The 22,247-nt window shown below is 37.6% G+C and overlaps 2 protein-coding genes across 2 annotated transcripts; one reads left to right on the top strand and one right to left on the bottom strand.

The window, feature by feature from the left end:
* The first annotated feature begins 899 nt into the window (after positions 1-899).
* gnat1 (guanine nucleotide binding protein (G protein), alpha transducing activity polypeptide 1) lies at positions 900-6,785 on the top strand. Its single transcript, XM_027147004.2, has 9 exons — positions 900-1,112; positions 2,388-2,430; positions 2,532-2,673; positions 2,808-2,965; positions 3,591-3,719; positions 3,900-4,029; positions 4,119-4,272; positions 4,598-4,810; positions 5,887-6,785. Exons 1-8 carry the CDS (start codon positions 1,007-1,009, stop codon positions 4,786-4,788), a joined length of 1,053 nt encoding a protein of 350 aa, XP_027002805.1. The 5' UTR covers positions 900-1,006; the 3' UTR covers positions 4,789-4,810; positions 5,887-6,785.
* Positions 6,786-7,522: 737 nt separating this feature from the next.
* edem1 (ER degradation enhancer, mannosidase alpha-like 1) lies at positions 7,523-22,001 on the bottom strand. Its single transcript, XM_027147036.2, has 12 exons — positions 21,384-22,001; positions 19,529-19,601; positions 19,163-19,266; positions 17,451-17,622; positions 16,754-16,937; positions 15,486-15,660; positions 14,714-14,834; positions 13,953-14,123; positions 12,977-13,050; positions 12,756-12,852; positions 12,079-12,234; positions 7,523-10,212 (listed from the first exon to the last, which is right to left on the bottom strand). The coding sequence occupies exons 1-12, from the start codon at positions 21,842-21,844 to the stop codon at positions 10,123-10,125; spliced, it is 1,878 nt and encodes a 625-aa protein (XP_027002837.1). The 5' UTR covers positions 21,845-22,001; the 3' UTR covers positions 7,523-10,122.
* Positions 22,002-22,247: the final 246 nt, after the last annotated feature.

The raw sequence follows: 22,247 nt of genomic DNA on the forward strand, positions 1-22,247 counted from the left end.
ATATACAGGGTAATTTCATATGTAGAGACTATGGGAAATAGATTATACATAATAAAATACGAAATAAAATACAGTATATGTGATATGCTGAATAGTTACAATGTCTATAAGGAAGTGACTGAACATACCTGTAAATCAAAGAAATGGCAGAGTTATATCACTCTTCAAATATTCAGCTATCACACACGCACACACACTCACACGCATGCACATGCACACACACATACACACACCCAGACACACACACACACACACACACACAGAGAGAGAGAGAGAGAGAGAGAGAGAGAGAGAGAGAGAGAGAGAGAGAGAGAGAGAGAGAGAGAAGGTCAATCTTTCAAACAAAACACCAAGAAGTTGTGAAAGAGGTCTGTGATAATAAAAATGTTTATGGGGCTGAAGTTTAATGTTGACATTATCAGCATAGTTAGACATTTTTTTTATGTTAGACATTTGTTTTTATAATGCCTAATTCTTGGTTTATGTAAATAATAATGATATTTTCAATAAGATAGATAGATAGATAGATAGATAGATAGATAGATAGATAGATAGATAGATAGATAGATAGATAGATAGATAGATAGATAGATAGATAGATAGATAGATAGATAGATAGATAGATAGATAGATAGATAGATAGATAGATAGATAACAGTGCATAGGCATACAGTATCTCCTAGCCTCTCCTCAACTAGCCTCAATGTGCCTGAGAACACTGTATTCAGATTAGCAACTTTCGCTGACAACATCATATTCTACCTAAATCTCAGGTGACCTGGTGTCAATCCCCCACCCTGTGTGTCTGTCCTTGTTCCTCATTGGCTATCTACCCCAGGTGGTCAACCACATCCCTAAAATCCAAAATCCCTCTAAGACTTGAAACAACTGGTCAACTCACCATAGAGAGGCAGCCAGTGTAGGTGAGAACTGCGTAGTTGACCGCACTTGGTGGGCCTCAGTGGCAAGTTAGTGGTTCTGCATTCACACTGACTTTATAGTGAACATGGGGGCTGGGGCAAGCGCTGAGGAAAAACACTCCCGTGAGCTAGAGAAGAAGCTGAAGGAGGATGCTGACAAGGATGCCAGGACTGTCAAACTGCTGTTACTAGGTAAAGATCACTGAGCCAAAATGCATGGGCATAGAACAGCAACAGCCCGAGTTTATGGAGATACAGATACTGGTTTAAATATTCTAAATATTACAGTATACTTACATTATACTGTTGAATGATATGGCAGCATTTTGGAAACTAGATGTGTTCAGAGATTTCCACTGGTTATTGTTGAAATAGCAAGACTTTATCTTTAATTCTATAATTTACATTGTATATATATTACATTAGGCTTTACTGAAGAATCCATCTTAAAAATGACTCAAGACAGATTTTCTACTCTTTCTTAAGTACTTCAGAACTACATTGAGTTTGACTTTGTGTTGGATCTGGGTCAGGGATAAGAAACTCTATGAGTTCTTGTGCACATCAGCTTTGAGAGGCTTAGTGCTAAACTAATGATCCTCAAGCCTCTTATTGTGGTCCTGTTGGAGATGTATTATAGATGAGGGAAGGAGAGAGACTTTTCCAGATTGGAAGAATTCCAGACGATAGCACCAATAATGTATTAATTTTTTTCCAGTAATAAGGAAAGAGTATAAATCATAGAGACCAGAGAAAGCTACATGCCACTGATATAAATTGACTGCATACAAAAAAGACCTTTCTGTGTACATGTATATTTTATTAGATAAACATAATGAGCTTTAGAAAGTGGCTTCTAATGTGAGGAACCTTATTTTTCAGTATAATCAACAAGGGAACATTAAGGAATGAACAAGCCCTATGCTTAGCTCATTTAACGGAATTCTCAATTATTTCTAGTTTGATCAAAATAAAAAGTGATTCTGAGTGATTGTCCTTTAAATAATCACTCAGTACAAGAAAAAAATTGAACATATACAGTAGACAGTTGAGACTTAGTTAGGAACGTGACCTGGTATTTAGGGTCCACTTTTCTAAATGGACAACTGCCCTTGTTTCGTGTACCTCGGACATTTCAGGCCTTGACCTACAGTAAACAAACTCTAGCGCAAAATCAACAATGCTACCTTAGACACAGCTGCATTTGGTACAGCTCTTGATGTTTGTCTAAAATGGATTTAAATCCAAGTTTGTCTTGAAATAATAGAATATATTAATAGTCATATATCATGAACGATGATTGTTTTAGAATAAAGACCTCTACAAACAGAATGTGCTTTTATATAAATACTCACTGATTATCATTTGCCCCCCCCTCCCTCTGTCTTGTAATCTTACATACCATCGAATTACATTAAATGTATTCATTTTCAAATGCCTTCATTGTATTGTGTTACCTTTTCACAGGTGCAGGAGAGTCAGGGAAAAGCACAATTGTCAAACAGATGAAGTAAGTTGGCTAGAACTATTGTTCATTATTGTTCCACATGGTCTTAAAATAATCATACGTTTAATCACTTAAAACAAAACATATGTTTGTTTCCACTACAGAATTATCCACAAAGATGGTTACTCCCTAGAAGAGTGCCTGGAGTTCATTACTATCATCTACAGCAACACATTGCAGTCGATCATGGCTATTGTAAAAGCTATGAACACGCTCAACATTGGCTATGGAGACGCTGCCCAGCAGGTACTGGCATGACACGTCAAAGTTAATTTGTTATGATTATAGGGTTAATTTGGGATAATACATACAGTATGCTGAATATCCTTATGATTGTATACTACATTACCAGCTTTGTGTGTATGGGTTTTGTTCTACAGGACAATGCCCGGAAGCTGATGCACTTAGCCGACACTATTGAAGAGGGCACCATGCCCAAGGAGTTGTCTGATATTATCCTGCAGTTGTGGAAAGACACTGGCATTCAAGCATGCTTTGACAGAGCCTCAGAATACCAGCTCAACGACTCAGCTGGATAGTATGTTCTAATGTCACTGTCTAACTGTAACTGTCTAACAAATAATAATCTCAAGCAGACATTGTTTGGCCAAAAGTTAGTGAATACCTAACCATCACACCTTTATATGCTTAATTTTGAACTTGCCATTCCAAATTTAGTCAAAATTTACTGCAATCACTTCCACTCTTCTGGAAAGGCTGAAGTGTGGCTGTGGGGATTTAGTTCACTCTGTCACAGGAGAATTAATGAGATCAGGAAGTGATGACAGTTGAGGAGAGCTGGAGAAGTGTCTACAGTCCAGTTCATACAACGCAAAGGCATTCAGTGGGGTTGAGGTCAGGGCTTTGTGCAGGACACAAGTTCTTTCACTCCAGTCTTGACAAACCATGTCATGATGGGGCTCGCTTTGTGCACAGGGGCAATGGAAACATGTTTGGGCCTCTTAGTTTCAGTGAAGGGAAATCTATGCCACAGCATACAAAGACATTCTACAAAATTGTGTGCTTTGGCAATAGTCTAGAGAAAATTATGTGATGATCAAGTGCACATACTTTTGGCCACTCTTGCTCCCTTTAAATACTTTGACTATCCAAAAAATGGTTAGCAGTGACATAAAAACAATAACTTCCCCTCTGTTATTTAGCTACTTAAATGATTTGGAGAGATTGGTCCAGCCTGGCTATGTCCCCACCGAGCAGGATGTACTACGATCTCGAGTGAAGACTACCGGTATCATTGAAACCCAGTTTTCCTTTAAAGATCTCAATTTCAGGTACAAACTAACATAACACAATATGAATTTTGCTTCTAAATGGATTTAATAATGGATGTTCTGCAGAGGGAAGCACTAGGAATGATAACACTAGGCATAACTGAATCGCTTTATAAGACCATGTATTAAGAAGAAAGATCTAAAGAACATCTACATATACCTTATATCCACTGTGCTTAGGATGTTTGATGTAGGAGGTCAGCGATCTGAGAGAAAGAAATGGATCCATTGCTTCGAAGGTGTTACCTGCATCATCTTCATCGCTGCTCTGAGTGCATACGACATGGTGCTGGTGGAGGATGACGAAGTGGTGAGATATATACAAGCTTCTGTGATTGCTATCTGATAGTTTCTTGATGTTAGGGAAACAATTCCAATCTCTCTGTTTGTCTTTTAAAGAACCGAATGCACGAAAGTCTCCACTTGTTCAACAGTATTTGCAACCATCGCTACTTCGCTACTACTTCCATCGTACTCTTCCTCAACAAGAAAGACGTCTTCGTCGAGAAGATTAAGAAGGCACATTTGAGCATGTGCTTCCCTGAATATGATGGTAATTCCTGAAAATACTCAAGAATCAGCATTTCTCCACCCTGTAGATCTTCTAAATGATGGAGATTTTTGCTCTAATTAAACAATTCTTACTAGTATTCTCATATATAATACATTCAGATTGGAAATGCAAATGTATAAACACTGTCCAAAAACTACTCGGCAACTCGATCCTTCAAGTAACTTGTTTTACCTTCTCTTATGATGTAGCATCTTCTAATAAATCATTTAGTTTGTTAGCATGTTTAACACAGACATGGTAAGATATTGCTCATCTTAGCAAGTTATTTAATTCCAACTTGTTTTAAATCTCTGTTTCTTTCCAGGGCCAAACACGTATGAAGACGCTGGTAACTACATCAAGATGCAGTTCTTGGACCTGAACATGCGGCGAGACATCAAAGAAATCTACTCGCACATGACTTGTGCTACAGACACCGAGAACGTCAAGTTTGTGTTCGATGCCGTGACAGACATTATCATCAAAGAAAACCTCAAGGACTGTGGTCTCTTTTAAGCACATCCAGTCTGGAGAAAAGGTAAGACGCTTCTAAATGCTTGCTGTTAGGATAGAACTGCTAAAACAATGCGGTATGAAAAGGAAATTTAAAATAGCTGTATAAAGAATTTTTTATGTGTGTGGATTGGTTGCTTTTATATGTAATGATACGTATTATATACTGAATTCTGATTAATATTACTTTCATTATTAATTAAGTGATAAATTAATCACTTGATTGATTGATTAATTGATAATAATAATAATAATAATAATAATAATAATAATAATAATAATAATAATAATAATAATAATAATAATAAACTACTTTTAGTACTAAATAATATCTACAATGTACAAATTAACATTTTAGAGCATTAATAAATAGCAGAATTTTGTTTTAGACCTGCAAGGTGAATGCATCTTAACCCATAGTGGAAATCTATAACGTTTATTATAATAAAAAAAAACAAAAAAACAAAAAAAAAAAACAGAAAATCAGTTGATTTTAATTAGTGCTGAGTCATGCACCTAGCTAACATGTCTAAATAATATTCTATTATTTATTAATACTGTATATTATTAATCTATTACTTTGTCACATGCTTTAATAATGTTCATTTGTAAACATTTGTGTGGTGCTACAAGCTTCTTGTTCTTCTTTTTTAGAATTCAGTATATACAGGCAAATACATAAAAACCACCAAACCACACAAATAATAAATCCATTTTACAGCTATTTCTTTTTAAAGAAAAGTAATTAACACTACCCTTGGGTTTCATGTAAGCCAAAGCTGACATAGTTAATGTTTTTCTTTTTTGGCTAGTAAAATATATGAATGGCTGGTAACAAAAAACTTGTAGCCAAATTAGTGAAAAAATATACATTATATATATACATTTGATATACTACTAATATTTAGAAATCAGTAGATCCAAGTATTATATAAAAACCACCAAATCAAATAAATACATTTTCATATCGTGTTGCTCAGAAAATATTTATGCACCGTGCAATAATCTACCCATCCGTTTTGTATCAATATTAGATTTACAAACTTGTAAGATGTTAAGCTGTGGAAACGCTTCAAATCTAAATCTATTCTTTTTCCCTAGGCGAGGTGAACACAAGATGATGAAGTATTCTAAATTTCACACAAACACCTAGAACCTAGAATGAGGAACTGGTATATACTGCTGCTAATGTCTTTTCTTATGCCAATTGATTAACATAGAAAGATGCTGCACATGGTACCATGGTCCCAATAGTGTCTTAACAGAAAGAGATATAATTACAGCAGCATTTAATCAGCTGCACGATGTGGCACTGAGACGCTCTTTGAGATCTTAGCTTTCAACAGATTACGGGGGTTTGGACTATGTGACTCAGCAGTTATACTGTAACTACATGCAGTGTTCTATATCGTAGTCTCTGATTTTGGTGCATGGTATCTCTTTAAACACCTGCATATGCACTTCACACAAAAAAAGTAATCGACATATAAACATAGTTACATATGATGTATGGCAAGCAGCATAGGTCATATTTATTGGCTTATAAATATTTCCCATTTTCCAATTATGTACTTTGCCCAATGAGCAGACTGACAACAAAGATGAGCTTCGGATATAAATTATTAAGCTCTAATGAAGCTTCGCTCATGAAGAGCTGTTCCGTCTTACTGTGTAGTTTGAGCTAAGACATTATGCTGAATATCAAGGCTTCTATATTTGGCTTTATATGAAAAAAATAAATAAGAATGTGATGAACAATAAAGCTTCTGTAGACACAAAACTTGAGGTATGATATTCCTTTGCGTGTTCCTTTGCCCACGTCTAGTTGTCTGTCTAGCTGCAGGTCTATAATATGATACAGATGCAAATCTGTAGCAAACAAACAAACATGGTTAAATTCTCAAAGCATCATGTCCTGGGTTAGCAGCAAAAGGTAGAACTTGTCATTGATTAAATTACAAATATACACTCGCTATCCATTTTACTAGGAACACCAGTCCAGTCGTACAGTTATCTGATCGGCTAATCACGTGGCGGCGGCACAAAGCATACTCGGAAGCTTCAGTTAATGTTCGTATCAGACATCAGACCGGGGAAACGTGTGATCACTGTGACCTTAACATAGTCGTTCTAACCAGATGGGCTGGTTTCAGTTTTTAGAAACTCCTGATCACCTGAGATTTTCACACACTATAATTAGAGTTTACACAGAATGGGGTGGAAAACACTGAGAGCAGAACAGTCCTGTAGGCGGAAACACCTCGATGACGATGAGAGGTCAGAATAAAAGCTGGCAGGAAGGGTATAGTAACTCACAACCATGGTGAGGAGAAAGTTCTGTCCAGGTTGAACAAGTTTAATGTGTTATGCTTTCTGGAGATACCTTTCTGCTTACCATGAATGTAAAGAGTGATTATTTTAATTACTATTGACTTCCTGTCAGCTCAAACCAGTCGGGTAATTCTCCCCTGATCTATCGCATTTACAAGGTTACCAGCTCACCTGGCACCAACAACCATACCACGGTTAGTCACAGAGATCATTTTCTTCATTCTGATGTTTGATGTGAACATTAAACTAAGATTTGACCTGCATCGGAATCATTTTATTCATGCTGCGGTCACATGATTGAATAATTAGGTAACTGCATAAATGAGCGGGTTATATTCACATGGGTGAGTGTATATATTATTATAGCTATACAAAAAAAATAATAATCTGCAGCATGCAAAACAAATATGTACAGAAATGATATGTTTATTTTGCTACAATTGTGTTATAAGCAGACCAACACAACATTTCCCTGAGTCTCATGAATAACATGAGAAAACAAAAAACAACCAAAAAACGTTTGGTTCAAGAAAAGCAACCGTTAATTACAATTAAACCAAATCACATTTTGAAACCTTTAATTGAAGTTTTTAAAAGTTGTCATTCAATTCCAGCAAAACTGAATTCCTGGTTCTTTAATCAACAGACATTTGACATATTAAAGGCAAAACCCGACATAAAATGACGATTGGGCCTCCATCAGAGTAGATCCTGCAAGTCACTGGATCTGTACTGGATGGATGAACACAATGATATTCCCTCTTCACTAACATTTCATTCCAAAATCTTCCTTTCAGCAGTGATCAGGGGATGTGCTTCCACTGGCTTAAGGTCTGGTGACTGTAAACACCCTAGCGTGCAAGTTACTTCATTTTCATACTCATTACACCGTTCAGAAAGCCCTCGTGCCATGTAGATGAGGACATTATCATTGTGGATGAGGTCACTTCCATCAGGATAGAGATGATTCATCAAAAGGTGATCTGATTAATTTGCAATACCAGAACAAGAAAAAAGAAATATATGTGTAATTGTTTCAGTCTGTCAGACTGTATGTAATACACGACATAAGCATTGTTCAATAGTTTCTCAAATTAATGACGTTTTAGTAATGAATAACACTCAGTGTCATTTCAGTTTCAGGAACTCTTAAAGTCCTTAAAATGTCTCATTGCACATTTAATCAACTCCTTTTGAAACATCACACATTAATTTTCACATATATAATCCATCACATTATTCAGTGATGGTCATGGAATCATGACAATGAAACCAACCATTAAGTAAAATCAATCAAGATAAAAGTCCATCAACAACAGAGAACATTAGAAAAGTTGTTCTCTGAGAATATTTTGATCGAGAGCCCCGAAGAAAACACAAAATCCTGTTTTATGGCTTTTGCTCTGAAATCACACCTCAGTACAAACATTGAAATCTTTACAAATACCTTGCTAGTTATCCCATGATTTCTATGTTAGTCATCTTACGCACAGAATTCATGTCAGCCTTTCATACCAAATATTACTGTATGAATACTTCATGGAGGAAAAAAAAACAAAACAAAAAAAAAAACACAGTTGATCCTGAGGACTATGCAGAGCTGTATAAGGCACACGCTTGCGCCATAGTGTGGCTATTCCGTCATCATAAATATGAGACTTTGGATTAAAAAAATGAAAGAGGAAAAAAAGGATAATAATAATAATGATACAACAAAATATTGTCACTAAATTACCAGCCGCAGTGCAAAGAAAATCTAATGTGGGGATAAAGTTAAAAGATTGACTACAGTGAGGGGAAAAAACCATCATGTCTATGATGTGGCACTGCAACAGAATGCAAGCTACTGTAAGATTCATCAGCAAAAGCACAGAATAACAAGGTATTGCTAAGTGAACAAAGATCCTGTAAACAGTTTTATTTGCTGCATGTTTCTGGAAGGCACACGGTACAAGTTTGTCAGAACATCTGAACCGGAAGCTCAAGCTAAGACCAGCTACTCACAAGGAAGCTCAACAAAATACCACAAAACTGTCAAGGGTCCGTCGCATGGGATAAAATTTGGCACTGAAATACTGGTTATAAATCATGGAGTAAGAACACTGCTACTCTTAGAGCACCAGTCAGACCCTGAAGAAAGACATAAAATCAAATGCTGAAAACAATCTTACAGAGCTACGTTGTCTATGAATAAGGTTCTTAAGCACGTTCTCAGAGGCCTCCCCTCACGAGTCAGACGTGCCTAACCTGCATCGCACGATGAGCTTCTTACAGATCGATGTAAAAATTCTAATACCTTTGGAACAAGATTGATGGGCTATGTGTATAAGTTTGAAAAGAAAAAAAATGGGTGAGATGAAGTCTACTACAATTACCTTTATGGCCTTTTAGCAGACGCTCTTATCCAGCGCGACTTACATTTTTAGCTCATTTTAAACAACTGAGCAATTAAGGGTTAAGAGCCTTGCTTGCTAGCTTTGTGGACCTAAAATACAAACTCACAACCTTCCGATTGGTAGCCCAACACCTTAACCACTAGGCTACTACATTCCCCTACTCTGATCCCTCAGACTGCCACGGCATTCGTTATCAAATTTCACTTGAGACAAACTACTGGAATGACCTTTAAAACAGTGACAGATTGGGAACTGGTAAGAGTGAAGTTGACAAAAGTATATTAAAAGAGTGGAATGCAGTCTCAATTCACTATTAACAATGTTAAAATCATTGAGGAACTGTACGGATTTGTGTCACGTCCCCTGAAGTGTTTCCTTGTAAAAGATTCTTTGCACTGAATACAGTGTTGATCCAGACTAACAAATCAGAACAAAGGTGCTAGACCACTGAGATGTTAAATGCATCCTATGAGGTTCTTGTGCAAAAAAAAAACAAAAACAAAAACACAAAATAATGATAATAATAACAACAATTTCTCAGTTTGGACAGCCAACACTTCTAAACCTCTCCAGAGAGTTGAGACTTTGTATTAAACCTCAACTGATAAGGTCATGAAAGTCCAACCATGTGGTCAATCTGTCTCATGTACACGCTCTTCAGAGGAAGACCGTAGCGCCGCTCCTCAGGGATCCTCTCGCACTACAAGAGACACATAATGAGACGCTGATTATCTAAATCATAAAAGAGCAGAAAATACTTCACATGTGCTTTGACCCTTACATTCTGCTCAGGTGAAACATCACAAAGGTTTTTATCATAAATGTATGTGCTTAGATGAAATGATCAGGGATGTTTAAATATTTTTCCCCCCTCAAACATTGAAGGTGATTTGTGTGTCTATAGCAATGAAAACCTATTTATTATATCACTAATAACTGGATGAAGTAACGAACAAAACAGAACAGGTAATAAAGTTCAAAACCTTTTCAAAAATCTCAGAAGAATATTCTCAGACACTCTGCTGCACGATACGGTCTAGATAAAACTCTGGGGGTCTAATCTAAAACGCTATCCCTAATAATCTAAACCCTTACTTAAGTAAAATACCACTTTTGACTAGCTAGCTAATATTTCTATGAATGAAAAACACATTTTGCAGGAATCCTTAACGTTCATGAAAGAGTATTCATAATGTTTCGCTTTCCGAATGAATCTACAAAGCAAACAAAGGTCTTCAAAAGCATGAATCCTCCTGGGACTGATTTATGAACATTCCATTAAATATGGAGAAAAAAGTGTTGAGATTTAAACCACTGAATTCAAGGAAGCAGTCTAATAGCTCTAACGCCTCAAAATGTTATACTAACCTTGTTTCCACTACTGTAGGTCAAAAAAATGAAACCCCACTGTTCTAGTACACAACACTGTAGTGTTATTAGTAGGGTTGCAAAATTACGGGAATTTTCAAGGCTGGAAACTTTCCATGAGAATTAACGGGAATATATGGAAATAAACTGGAAATTAAAAAAAAAAATGCAGAGTTGACTATAACAAGGAACTTAAATGTAGTTTTATTTTGTTTAAAATAACACTATTTAATTAAATTTTATACCATGCATTCCTCGGTCACTTGCACACAGCACACTGCTTAATATGGAGGGCCATTGAGGCCAAACCCCCTGCATGTGCTTGTAAGTGACGTGACATACGGCTAAGCATGGTGACCCATACTCAGAATTTGTTCTCTGCATTTAACCCATCCAAAGTGCACACACACTGCAGTGAACACACACCCGGAGCAGTGGGCAGCCATTTATGCCGAGGCGCCCGGGGAGCAGTTGGGGGGTCATGGCCGGCCCGAGACTCGAACCCACAACCTTTGGGTTATGAATCAGACTCTCTAACAATTAGGCCACGACTGCTCCCAAACACTTTATTTGCAGCACTTTATAACACTTTATTCTTCCATAACATGCACAGTAACACTTTATTTTAGGGTCATTTAACTAGTTGCTTATTAGCATGAATATTAATCGAATATTGGCTATTTATTCGTAATTATTAAGCACATATTAATGCCTTATCCTGCATTACCTTAATCTACATTCTTAATTGTACCCAATACCTAAACTTAATAACTACCTTTATTATGTTTATTACAAGCATAATAATGTTTATTATGGTTTTGTGTTACTCAATGAAAGAATCAATTAAAGTTCTACTTACAATTAAATCTGTCAAGATGTCATTTCTTAAAATTTTTATTACCTTGCATGCATGTCTGCTTATGACCAAACAAAATGTTTATTTATGTTTGTATATGATATAGTTTATATAAATTTACCCATATTTCCAAATAATTCCCATAAATTTCCATAATTTCCAATTTGGAATATTTCCAAAATTCCCCAGATTAAGTTCCCGTGGAAAGTTGCCCCTTTGCAACCCTAGTTATTAGTCAACTGCTGGTATCCGACGCTTGTAAACTTCAGCCAGCGAGCAGTCATGTTTGTTTAACAAACAGAACCCAGCATTTCTTAACCATTTCACACACTACATTCTTACATTGCTGATGTTGGCTGGAGGTTCCTTGGTGAACTTGGAGACATGTTCTTCCCACTTTTTCTGTCTAAAACGTGGGTCTATGGGCACTACGTGGCCTTCTGTTGTGAAAATATATTTGCTCCCAGACTTGTGCAGAGGGTTGTCTTCATCAAAGAGCTGCAGAAAGTCAACAGAAATCAGTGAGTAGCTGCAGACATGTGGGCTGCAGACATGTGGGCTGCAAACCAGATTTAATCCTGAGAACCTAATCCCCGTTTCTAATTCACTAGCCTTCAATGGTTTCTGAGAATGGAGGCAGGTATAACCAGAAAAATACAAAATGTGCTGGTGGTCTGAATTGTGCTGATCGGTCTGGAATTACTTTAGTCTCGGCATATTGTTAAGTGTTGCAGGAAGAAAAGAAGATCAAGAATTTCTCTTTTCCTTGATTTTTGGATCTGTGAGGCATTTATAAACTTACAGATTTACTTTGCTTCATTAGCTCCTAGCCCAATAGAAACACATCAATTCTATTTGTAGATATTGTTTTATAAACATGTGTGGAACTGTGGAATACTTCTAAAGGTTATGTGCTATAATGTTGTGTATGGTACTGAACAGAAACATACAGTTTACCTCAACGAATTTTAGCTTTAAAACGGAAAAAGACAAATATATTGAGGGAGAGAGGCACATACCAGGTACAAGTATTTGCAGGTCTCACTGAGAAAGAAACTCTCCATACGATCCTCCTTGGACTTGTCTACAACATGATGGAGTGTGGCATAGCCACATCTGCAATAGCAGTCAGATATAAACATACTGTGTATCCAGATACAGATTGTTCAGAACAGATTTAAGGGCATCACATCAAGACACTTGTGTGTTATATAGAATCTCAGTGACGCAGAAAGCTTACTTGACTTTGGTATTCTTTTCAAGGCTCTCAAGTATGTCCATGCCGACATGTAAATAGAAAGGATTCTTGGTGGCCTGTTAAAAAATGTATATATCAAATGCATCTTTCATTTATCATTGTCACAAAGCAGCAATACGGAAATATCTAAATTCAGGTTATAAAATTGAATATTCATATTTATCCCTAATGAGTAAGCCAAAGGCCAAAGTGGCAAGGAAAATCTCCCTGAGATGTAATGATGAAGAAACCATGAGAGGAACCAGACTTAAAACATAACCAATCCTCATTGGGTTGACACCAAAATAATGTGAATATAAATCATTTCCCTTCTACCCTTAACTGTGCACTACATTATCAAAGAAGTACAATTTTGTAAATTCATTCTAGTTTTAATATGAAGTCTATCTTGTTGAATTCATCAACTGGTCACTGATGAAGACTTGAGTCCAAAACTGTTTGTAGAAGTTATTGATTTTGGATTTAAACCTGCACTAAAATATATCTTCACCGAATCCTCCACAGCCTGATGACAGACCGCTGTTAACTACTAGTTTCCTAACAGCTCCAAACTTTCAGCCTCAATCATGTAACTTTACTCACATTACAACTTTTCCTTTATATGTAATGTCTGTATTGTTCTAAAATGTTATGGGTAACTCTTCAATTGTTTTCCTGCAGTGGCGCAGTGTTAGGGCTCATTTCTTCTGAACGTTCTGCATGTGTGGTGAAACAGGGTGCACCATATTCATATCACATGCAAATGAACTAGGATTATTTCCACTTGGCCAAACAGACTCACCAGACTGTATTCCAATCACTGCTCATTTGAACATCTTATGACTTAGGACTCAGACAAAAAATGAGTCATACATTGTTCCCATTGCTGGAATCTGATATTTTTAACTTTCATAAATAACTTCCTGCGAGAGTAACACAGGCAACCTAACAAAGAGAAAACGAAAGCAAGTGTTTGTACCTGATATAACAAGTATGTAGATTCAACTAGCTCAGGTCTTAAAGGGTAAAAGAGCACATCTGGAGCCTGCAGCTGCCAGTTGTATCTTTCTGGCAATGCCCCGAAACGCCTCCAGATTGCATAGTAGAAGGCATGGAGACAAATGGCGTTTTCCACATCTCCATTTAAAACCTGAAATAAATAAATAAATAAATAAATAAATAAAAAGGTGCTTGTTAGATCTTAGTATACACTGGGACGTCCTCCAGCTCAACAGACATCCTGGGTACACAAGCAAATGAGGATCCCAAAACCACAAGTGCAATAAACCAACAATAATCATATGACCAGCATGCAAGATCCAAGGTAACCTAATCCACATCACCAACCCCAATTTTCTGTAAACCAGCAATCTTTTGATCTTGATCTAGTGCTTGATCTAGAAACTATGATGCACTGTTAGTGCTGGTCAGAAAACATCAGCAATTTTGTTTCATAAATGCTAAACTTAATCATTTTTAATATATGTTCCAAATTTCTGTGAAACTGCTTTGAGACTATGTCCATTGTTAAAAGCACTATACAAATAAAATAGCTTGTCTTATACCACAGTCTCCAGTCCCTGCTGTAATTAAAACAAATAAAATACAATGAAATTGCTCCTGTTATTCTTTTGGACAGAAAATTAAATGTTTGGTTGCAAAAACGGGCGAAAGTGTACAGTGGGATTTCACTGCATCCATCGCCTGCTAGAAATGAAAGTGCGGATCAGAGTAACGCACCTGCAGACCGGGAAAAAATGCCTGGAGAGAGTCGATCCATGTGTTCATGATCTGTCCGTTAAACATGTTCACGTTTACGTAAAGTGGAGGGTCGCCTTCTCCTTCATTACAAGCCTCTCTCCTGTACAAAAACCAATACCAACAAACCAACACACAACACAGTCATGCACAATTTTACATTATTCTTTCCTAGTTTTTAAGAGCCATCATTAAATATATACCTGTATATTTGTTCAAGAGTAAAGCATTTCTTCCACACAATCCAACCAAATTTAACTCTATCTAACTCTACTACACTGGTGTTTGTATGCTATACTGATATACTACAGTATATTATAATGTATACTGCTACAAACAGAGGCTGTTGTTACATAAATATACAACAGGTGATCCATGTTGTATGTTATTAATTTCTACAAGTTAAATATTCAGCAAGCACAACTAACAATATCTTGACACACCAAAAGTGACAGCTAGCCATCTGTTAACTAGGAAGGAACTACATAGGCCCATAACCGCAAACAGCCAAAGTATTGACATAATTTTAGAATACAATTTAAAAAAGCTTGCTCTGCTGTTTTCAGTCCCTTTTCTTAGCAGTTACCATAAATATTTGAGACACTAAATTTATTTATATATTTTTACTTACAGTATTACAGTAGTTTTTTTCATTTTTAGATTTTTAAAAAATATTAATTAAGCATTTTGGCTCTTTCCAGAAAAAACTAACACACCCTATACACACACAATCACACCAGGAACACAAACACACCCTCTCCTCAGATGGCTCTGAATGCTGTCATAAGCAGCCATGAACATCTTGTAGTCTTCTTTTTCTCCAAAGAGAATGTAAGACTTCAGCAGGTATTCATAGAAAGAGTCCATGCCTGCACCCAGGCCACTTTGTTTCCCAACCCACTGACCCGTCTGGATGTTTACTACATTCCCTAAAAAGAAGAGAAAGAAAACAAATTAAAACACGGAGTCCAAGCACTTCCTTCCCCTCATTGCCAATTATAACATTCCTGCTTTACGAAATGCGTTTAACCTTGCACAATGATCATTTTTCTATTTCAGATAAGATATACCTTTATAATATAAAATATAATATACAGTATATACAAAACAAAATGTATAAAGAAAGATGTATTTTGCACAAATATTTCACATTTTTCAAAATTTCTGTTATTGCACGTTTTGCAAGCTCTGTTTGTTGTTTTGGACAATTTGTCACATCTCTTTACTTGCAATTACTTACAAATTTCAAGATAGCTGACAACACTCTGTTTGAGAAGATATCTTACTAATTTAAAAGCCATTTGTAAGATATCTTCTCAAACAGAGTGTTGTCAGCTATCTTGAAATTTGTAAGTAATTGCAAGTAAAGGGATGTGACAAATTGTCCAAAAAAAAAAAAAAAAAAATCATAAATTAATCAAAATTACATCTTTGTAAAGTCTGATAAAGTCACATGTGAGTGAGACCTGGGAAATGGCTTTTCACGATACAGCTATAGGACTAAAGATTTAGGTGAATCCGGATGAACACACATCTCGTCGAGAGTTAAGAGAACAAATAAAAGTGGCCATGCTATAAATCACAGTGACACAAGCCAATGACAGGTATCTGAGTTCATGTATACATAGGAGTACAGCCAGCGCTTTCCTCCAAGTGTGTTGGGCTGCCCAGTGATGCTGAGCATAAGCAAAACAATATGCAGGTTGGCATATCATGTCTCATAGAAAGCTTTAACACCTTGTGTGACAGGAGTGTTATCTAGTGTGTGTAAATTGGCATGACTGGTGAGAAGAGGATAAAAAAAAAAGAAAAAAAAGAAAAAGAAATAAAGAACATATAGTACCTTTAAAAACAACAATTTGGTTGTGCTTGATACTCTCATAATAGCTCTAAACAGATTTGTCATTTTTGGGACAAATGAGTACACAAACAGCTCACAGTAGTTGTGTTTCTTGACAGATTTATTGAAAATAACATTTACGATAAAAGTTTACGTTTACAGAGAATGCAACATGGACTTACCCAGCAGCCCCGTTTGGTTGCTTCTCAGATTCCATAGAGCTCTGACAGCCCTCCTTGCCACCCACTCAAACGTTGAGTCTCCAAGCAGTCGGCTTAAGATGCCAAACTCGACCAGAAGAGAGCCCGCTCCTGCTGTGCACGTCTCGTTTATGCTGTCAGGAGGCACGCCACTTTTCAGATTCACCTGCACAGACAAGTTGCTTCAAATTATTTCGCATTAATAGGATTAGTAGCTAATTCATAACATTCTGCACATTAGTAATGCAAGGGGAGAACAGGGCCCAAATTATGGGAACAGTAACAAAGTCAGCTAAAGTTTGCAAAGCGTGACAAATTCAGATAACACTACTATATATGCTCAGTACACGCTGATAAACGATCCCGTCTGCACACAAATACAAATAATAGCCAAAAAGGGGAAGAGAAATGAGAACAACAAAAAATAAATAAATAAACACATGGAAGCCCAAAAAAGCTTCCAAAACACACACACACACACACACACACACACACACACACACACATACACACACATACACACACATACACACACATACACACACATACACACACATACACACACATACACACACACACACACACACACACACACACACACACAATCTGTATTAATTATACATCAGGAAACTGATATACATAAACTAAAATGAGATTGTTATGTGAACAGATGTCTGACCCTGGGGTAGGGGATGCCGGTGCTGGTGTTCTCAAACGCGGGTAGCAGCCGCACCGCCAGGTCATGGGCCATATGCAGGAGCTCATTGTCGTAATCTTCAAGCCCCGCGTCTCCAAACGGGTGCCGGGAATCGGTCAGGAGAATGTGAGCAGAGATTAGGCTGCCCAGGATTCTGAGGGAGGAAATTGAAGACCCTCACAGTTGAAGCATATAATAAATAAAAGCACAGACTTTTTAAACGAGAGATCAGTATTTGGAGAAACAAAAGTGAAGCACCACTGTATAACATTTAAAAGCTTAAATGCTTTAATTTTCTATTCAGACTGGCTTTGTACCATACACGCTTGGATGCACTGCCAAAAAAAAAAAATACATCGTAGGTAGGACAGGACAGAACAGGATAGCTCTCCCTGCCACCCACTGGCATGTGAGTAAGAGCTCACACCCTACAGCAGGGCATTCATGTACAGACTCTAACAGCATTTGTTCATTCAGGAGGAATGCAATGTTTTTTCCCATAGCCTGGTGTCAATGCCTGGGTGAGAATCTTAAAAGACAGGAAAATACAGACCGGGTTCGAAACCACAGTTGAAAATTCTTACTTACAAATGCATGAGTGCTGCATTTGGTTGAATAAATACAAATGATCTTTAAAATTCTTTAATAAATGTTGAAAAATGTGTGAGTATAAGGACACAGTGTGGATGACTGGGTCCACCTTCAGGAATAAAATGAAATGATCTACTTCACTAGAGTCATTGTTCATCAGTGTGTCACACAGACATGCGCACACGTCCGTACACGTATATACTAGAGGCTGACATTTTTTTCGGGATTCCCGTGGGATGGGAAACAAAATCACTATTAAATCACGTGACTGGAATGGGACAGGAAAAATGTCACCGGGAGTGGGCGGGACCGGGAATACACAAATATACCTTTGATACAAATAAAAATATAATCTTTTTGCTTTGGTATGGCTGGGCAAATGAATGACATGCTCCACACACCTGTGGTCCACACAATAATATAAGAGAAGGTGTCTTCCCCATGCACTCTCTAGAAGCCGCGAAATTTAAAAATGAAAAAAAGTGGGAGGGAATATGAGTCATTCTTCTAGGATTGGGACTGGATCGGATTTTCCCCAGTTTTTTTTTTTTCGGGATTGGGATGGGACGGGAATTTTTTTTGGGGGGAGAGTGGGACCGGAGAGGTTTGAAAATCCACTCCCGTGTCACCCTCTAGTATATACACAAACACATGTGTACACACAGCATGCACAACCATACAAAAACACAGAGATGATAGAAGTCTATTCAACTCCTGAAAGTTGAAAATGATCACTTATTCTGTCTGATAACAGAATGGTGTAACCTTACATTTAAACACGGGCTTCCTCCTGCCTCTCAGGCACAACCGCAACGCAAACACACACCGGACACATTGCATCAGTCTTATTGTGCAGGCCTGTTGCAGCTGTTCATTCAAGAGACATTGCGCCTATTCCGAATGCATCTGGCATTACTGACTGCTTGTTAAAAAAATAAAATTAAATAAAATAAAATAAATAAATAAATAAATAAATAAATAATAATTCGATATTAAAAGCTTTACGACTTTGAGAAGTGCATCTTCCTCTGCAGCGATTTTTGCTCTTCAGCACTTTATGCTAAGGAAATAAAAGCACAAATGGAATCATACATAATGCTCACCTGATGTTGGCCTCAAACACTTGTACTGTGGAATCCTTGTCAAAACTGACAGTGTTTATAACCAGTTTGACAGCACGATGAAACTCTGACACATTCCCCAGCACCTGTAAAAAAGAGCACAGTCCCAACCTTGTCATTCACAGCAAACTTGTGCACAATTCTACATTCAGCATACTCTGACTAGCAATGTTTAAGGGAGTGAAATACTGAAAAGAAGACCATGGTAAGACTGGTTAAATTTGATAAACAGTAAATGGTCTACAAAACTAATGACAAGGATATCACGATATCAGTAGCCTACATTTAAAGCCCATTAACATTAGGCCTTTGTAACAAATGTCACTTTGCTTCATAACCTCAACTTACCAGTAGAGTATCAAGAGTGTCAATTAGTGTCAGGGAGTAGTTGCCAAGCACGTCATTGATGTTGATGTTCGACCTAAAATGAAAGCACTGGGTGTAAGTGAAAGCGTTCTAATCCAGATGATGAATCATGTGACTTGAAAGGCAGGTGTTCTCCTATTTCGATCCTGCAAAGGGCAGGAAGAGAGATGTGTTCTGCAGATCAACCACAACGTCTTCAAGATACATCATGTAAAGAAAGCATAAAAAAAAATGTCTACAACCTGCAAAAGATGACAATATGAATTAGAAATGGTGCCCATTATCTCTTGTCCCAGGGCATGCCATGTACTACGTGAGTGTGTTCTCTGCTTTAACAATTGCAGTCAGATCATTCTGAGAATGCCTCATTTGACCGACACAGGACACAAGGCTGGTGTGGGACTCAAAAGAAAATAAACCGGGTACTGCAAGCTACAGAGTTGTGGTCGTGCTTCAGCAGGATTTATGGGAAGATTGTGGCTCTTAATCCCAGACAAGTTGAGTCACAGTTAAGAACAGGGAAAACACTACAATGCAAACACTTAAAGACCGAGGAAACAGGAAGGACCAGTGTCTTAGGTGGCATTACCTCAACCTTACAATGGCATAGAGACATGTGGTCCTTTTTGTCTCTTTGGGACACAAAACAGGCACACTGCATAATAGCCATGATGGGTAAAAACAAGGTTATGGAAAAATTTTGTGGTGGTTAATTGGCTTAATCTCATGCTAGAACTAGGAGAGAAATCTACTGTATTGCTTTGAAAAATAAAAACCCTTGAAAAGAAAACACACGTCTAAATTATTTGCCTGAAAAAAAGACGTTTAAAGTCCAAACCAAGGGCCAGCTGTTGCCTGAGGACAGAAGTTAACTAGCACACAAAGCGTGGAAGTTGGCCTACCTGCAAACACGTCGCAATTTGTCCTTTAACCTCACACACTTCACTGTTCACACAGTTACCTTAAATGCAAAAGCCTTGTTTCATCTGACTTTCTGTCATACCTGCTAATTCGTTTACTGTAAGATATTGAGTCAAGCCTACAAACAAAAAAGCAATGTTAAAAGTGGGAATGGCAGAAGACCAGGAAACCACTAAGCATGGAAAACCTTAAAATCCTTGAAAGGTCCTTAACTAAAATGTATATGCAAGAACGTATTAAAAAGAACAATTTAGTTTATGATTGTTCATTTGTCCAACTACCTTTGGTCCCAGTAATGGTGGGAATGGCATAAAATTGGTCACCTGAGTTTAGGCATAGTAGATAATGGCCATATTCACATTTAGGGTAATAATGAATCTATAATAAATTTTGCAGAAGACTGAAGCGTTTTGGAGACGCAAAGTCTCCCAAATCTACAAACAGATGTCACCTCTGCGTCATACAGCTTTCTGTAAGATATGTGATCTATCGTCAGCTTTGTGTTTCATCTAACCACAAACCTAAACACCTGGTGTTTGCTCCAATCTACTGAAAGCATCTACATACAGAAAGACAACAATAACAATTATAAGTGGGTTATGTGATATTGTGGGGATGTTTTTCTTCTAGCAGCACTGGGAACCTTGTTATACAAAAAACATCATGGTTTCTCTTTCTAAACATGACTTGGGTATAAAGTTTGGATTTCATTTTAGTATGAGATTAATTAACCACAAAAGACATGTTTACCCCTAATAACCCATGTTTATATAGTGGTTTTACACACACACACACACACACACACACACACACACACACACACACACACACACACACTCCTCTGTGTTTGTTCAGCTCACTGTTGCCTGGAACAGACTGCAAAGCCTTCTGTCTGCTCCTCACACTGGTGACTTACGGGTTTAGTACATCAGGTCCTCTGCCCTCACAGTCGATGGGGTTTAGCTCATCTTCAGGAAAAGCGTATTTCATGTAGTTGTCATAGCCGAAGTAGAACATGTCCCTGGCCATTCCCTTCATTTTAATCCTGAGGGCGTCAGGAAAAGAGCCGTACTTTCTATCATAGTCGTCTATACTGGCTTTAAAGACGCTGAGGTAAGATTTCTTTGGCGTGTTATGGTTGATCTTTGAGCAGGTTCCTACTGGATGGTCCTTGTTGTTGTCGTACACACGCTGTGACCAGCTGTTGACCCTCTGGTCTCCGTCTGTCGGAGGTTCTGTGTGTTTGTGCAGGTTGAAGCTGAACTGGAGCGGGAAGTTGAAGCCCCAGCTGGGTCCGAGTCCGAAAGCGAGCCACAGGATGCAGTTCAGGGCCACACGGAGCACAAGAAGACCCACTACTATTGACCTCCATTGCATCTTTGCTTGACGGTTGCTGTCAACATCATAATTCACGTTGACGTTGTTGATTATTCCGACGTATCGAAGCGCTAACTGAGGAACCGTAACCTAGTTTTACTTTACGCTTCGAGCTTTTCAAACGCACAGTCACACTTCCTGTCAACAAACCAAGCCCTCCTAGACTACCAGAGCTGATTGGTGCACAGCCTCAGCCATCACGAGGGACGGCGGTGATTGGCCGATTTGAGTGTCAATCAAGATTGAAACCAAATCACGGGTGTCGTGGCGTTGCTCAATTTTGGGCCATAGAGAATGGAGCAAGTGGCTCAAAGTCTCGCGAGATTACATAAGAACGTGAGGCTGGATCCGAAATAAAGTTAAAAAAAAAAAAGATTATAATTACTGTTATTATTATTATTAT

The sequence above is a fragment of the Tachysurus fulvidraco genome, chromosome 5, assembly GCF_022655615.1.
Source record: "Tachysurus fulvidraco isolate hzauxx_2018 chromosome 5, HZAU_PFXX_2.0, whole genome shotgun sequence".
NCBI lineage: Eukaryota > Metazoa > Chordata > Actinopteri > Siluriformes > Bagridae > Tachysurus > Tachysurus fulvidraco.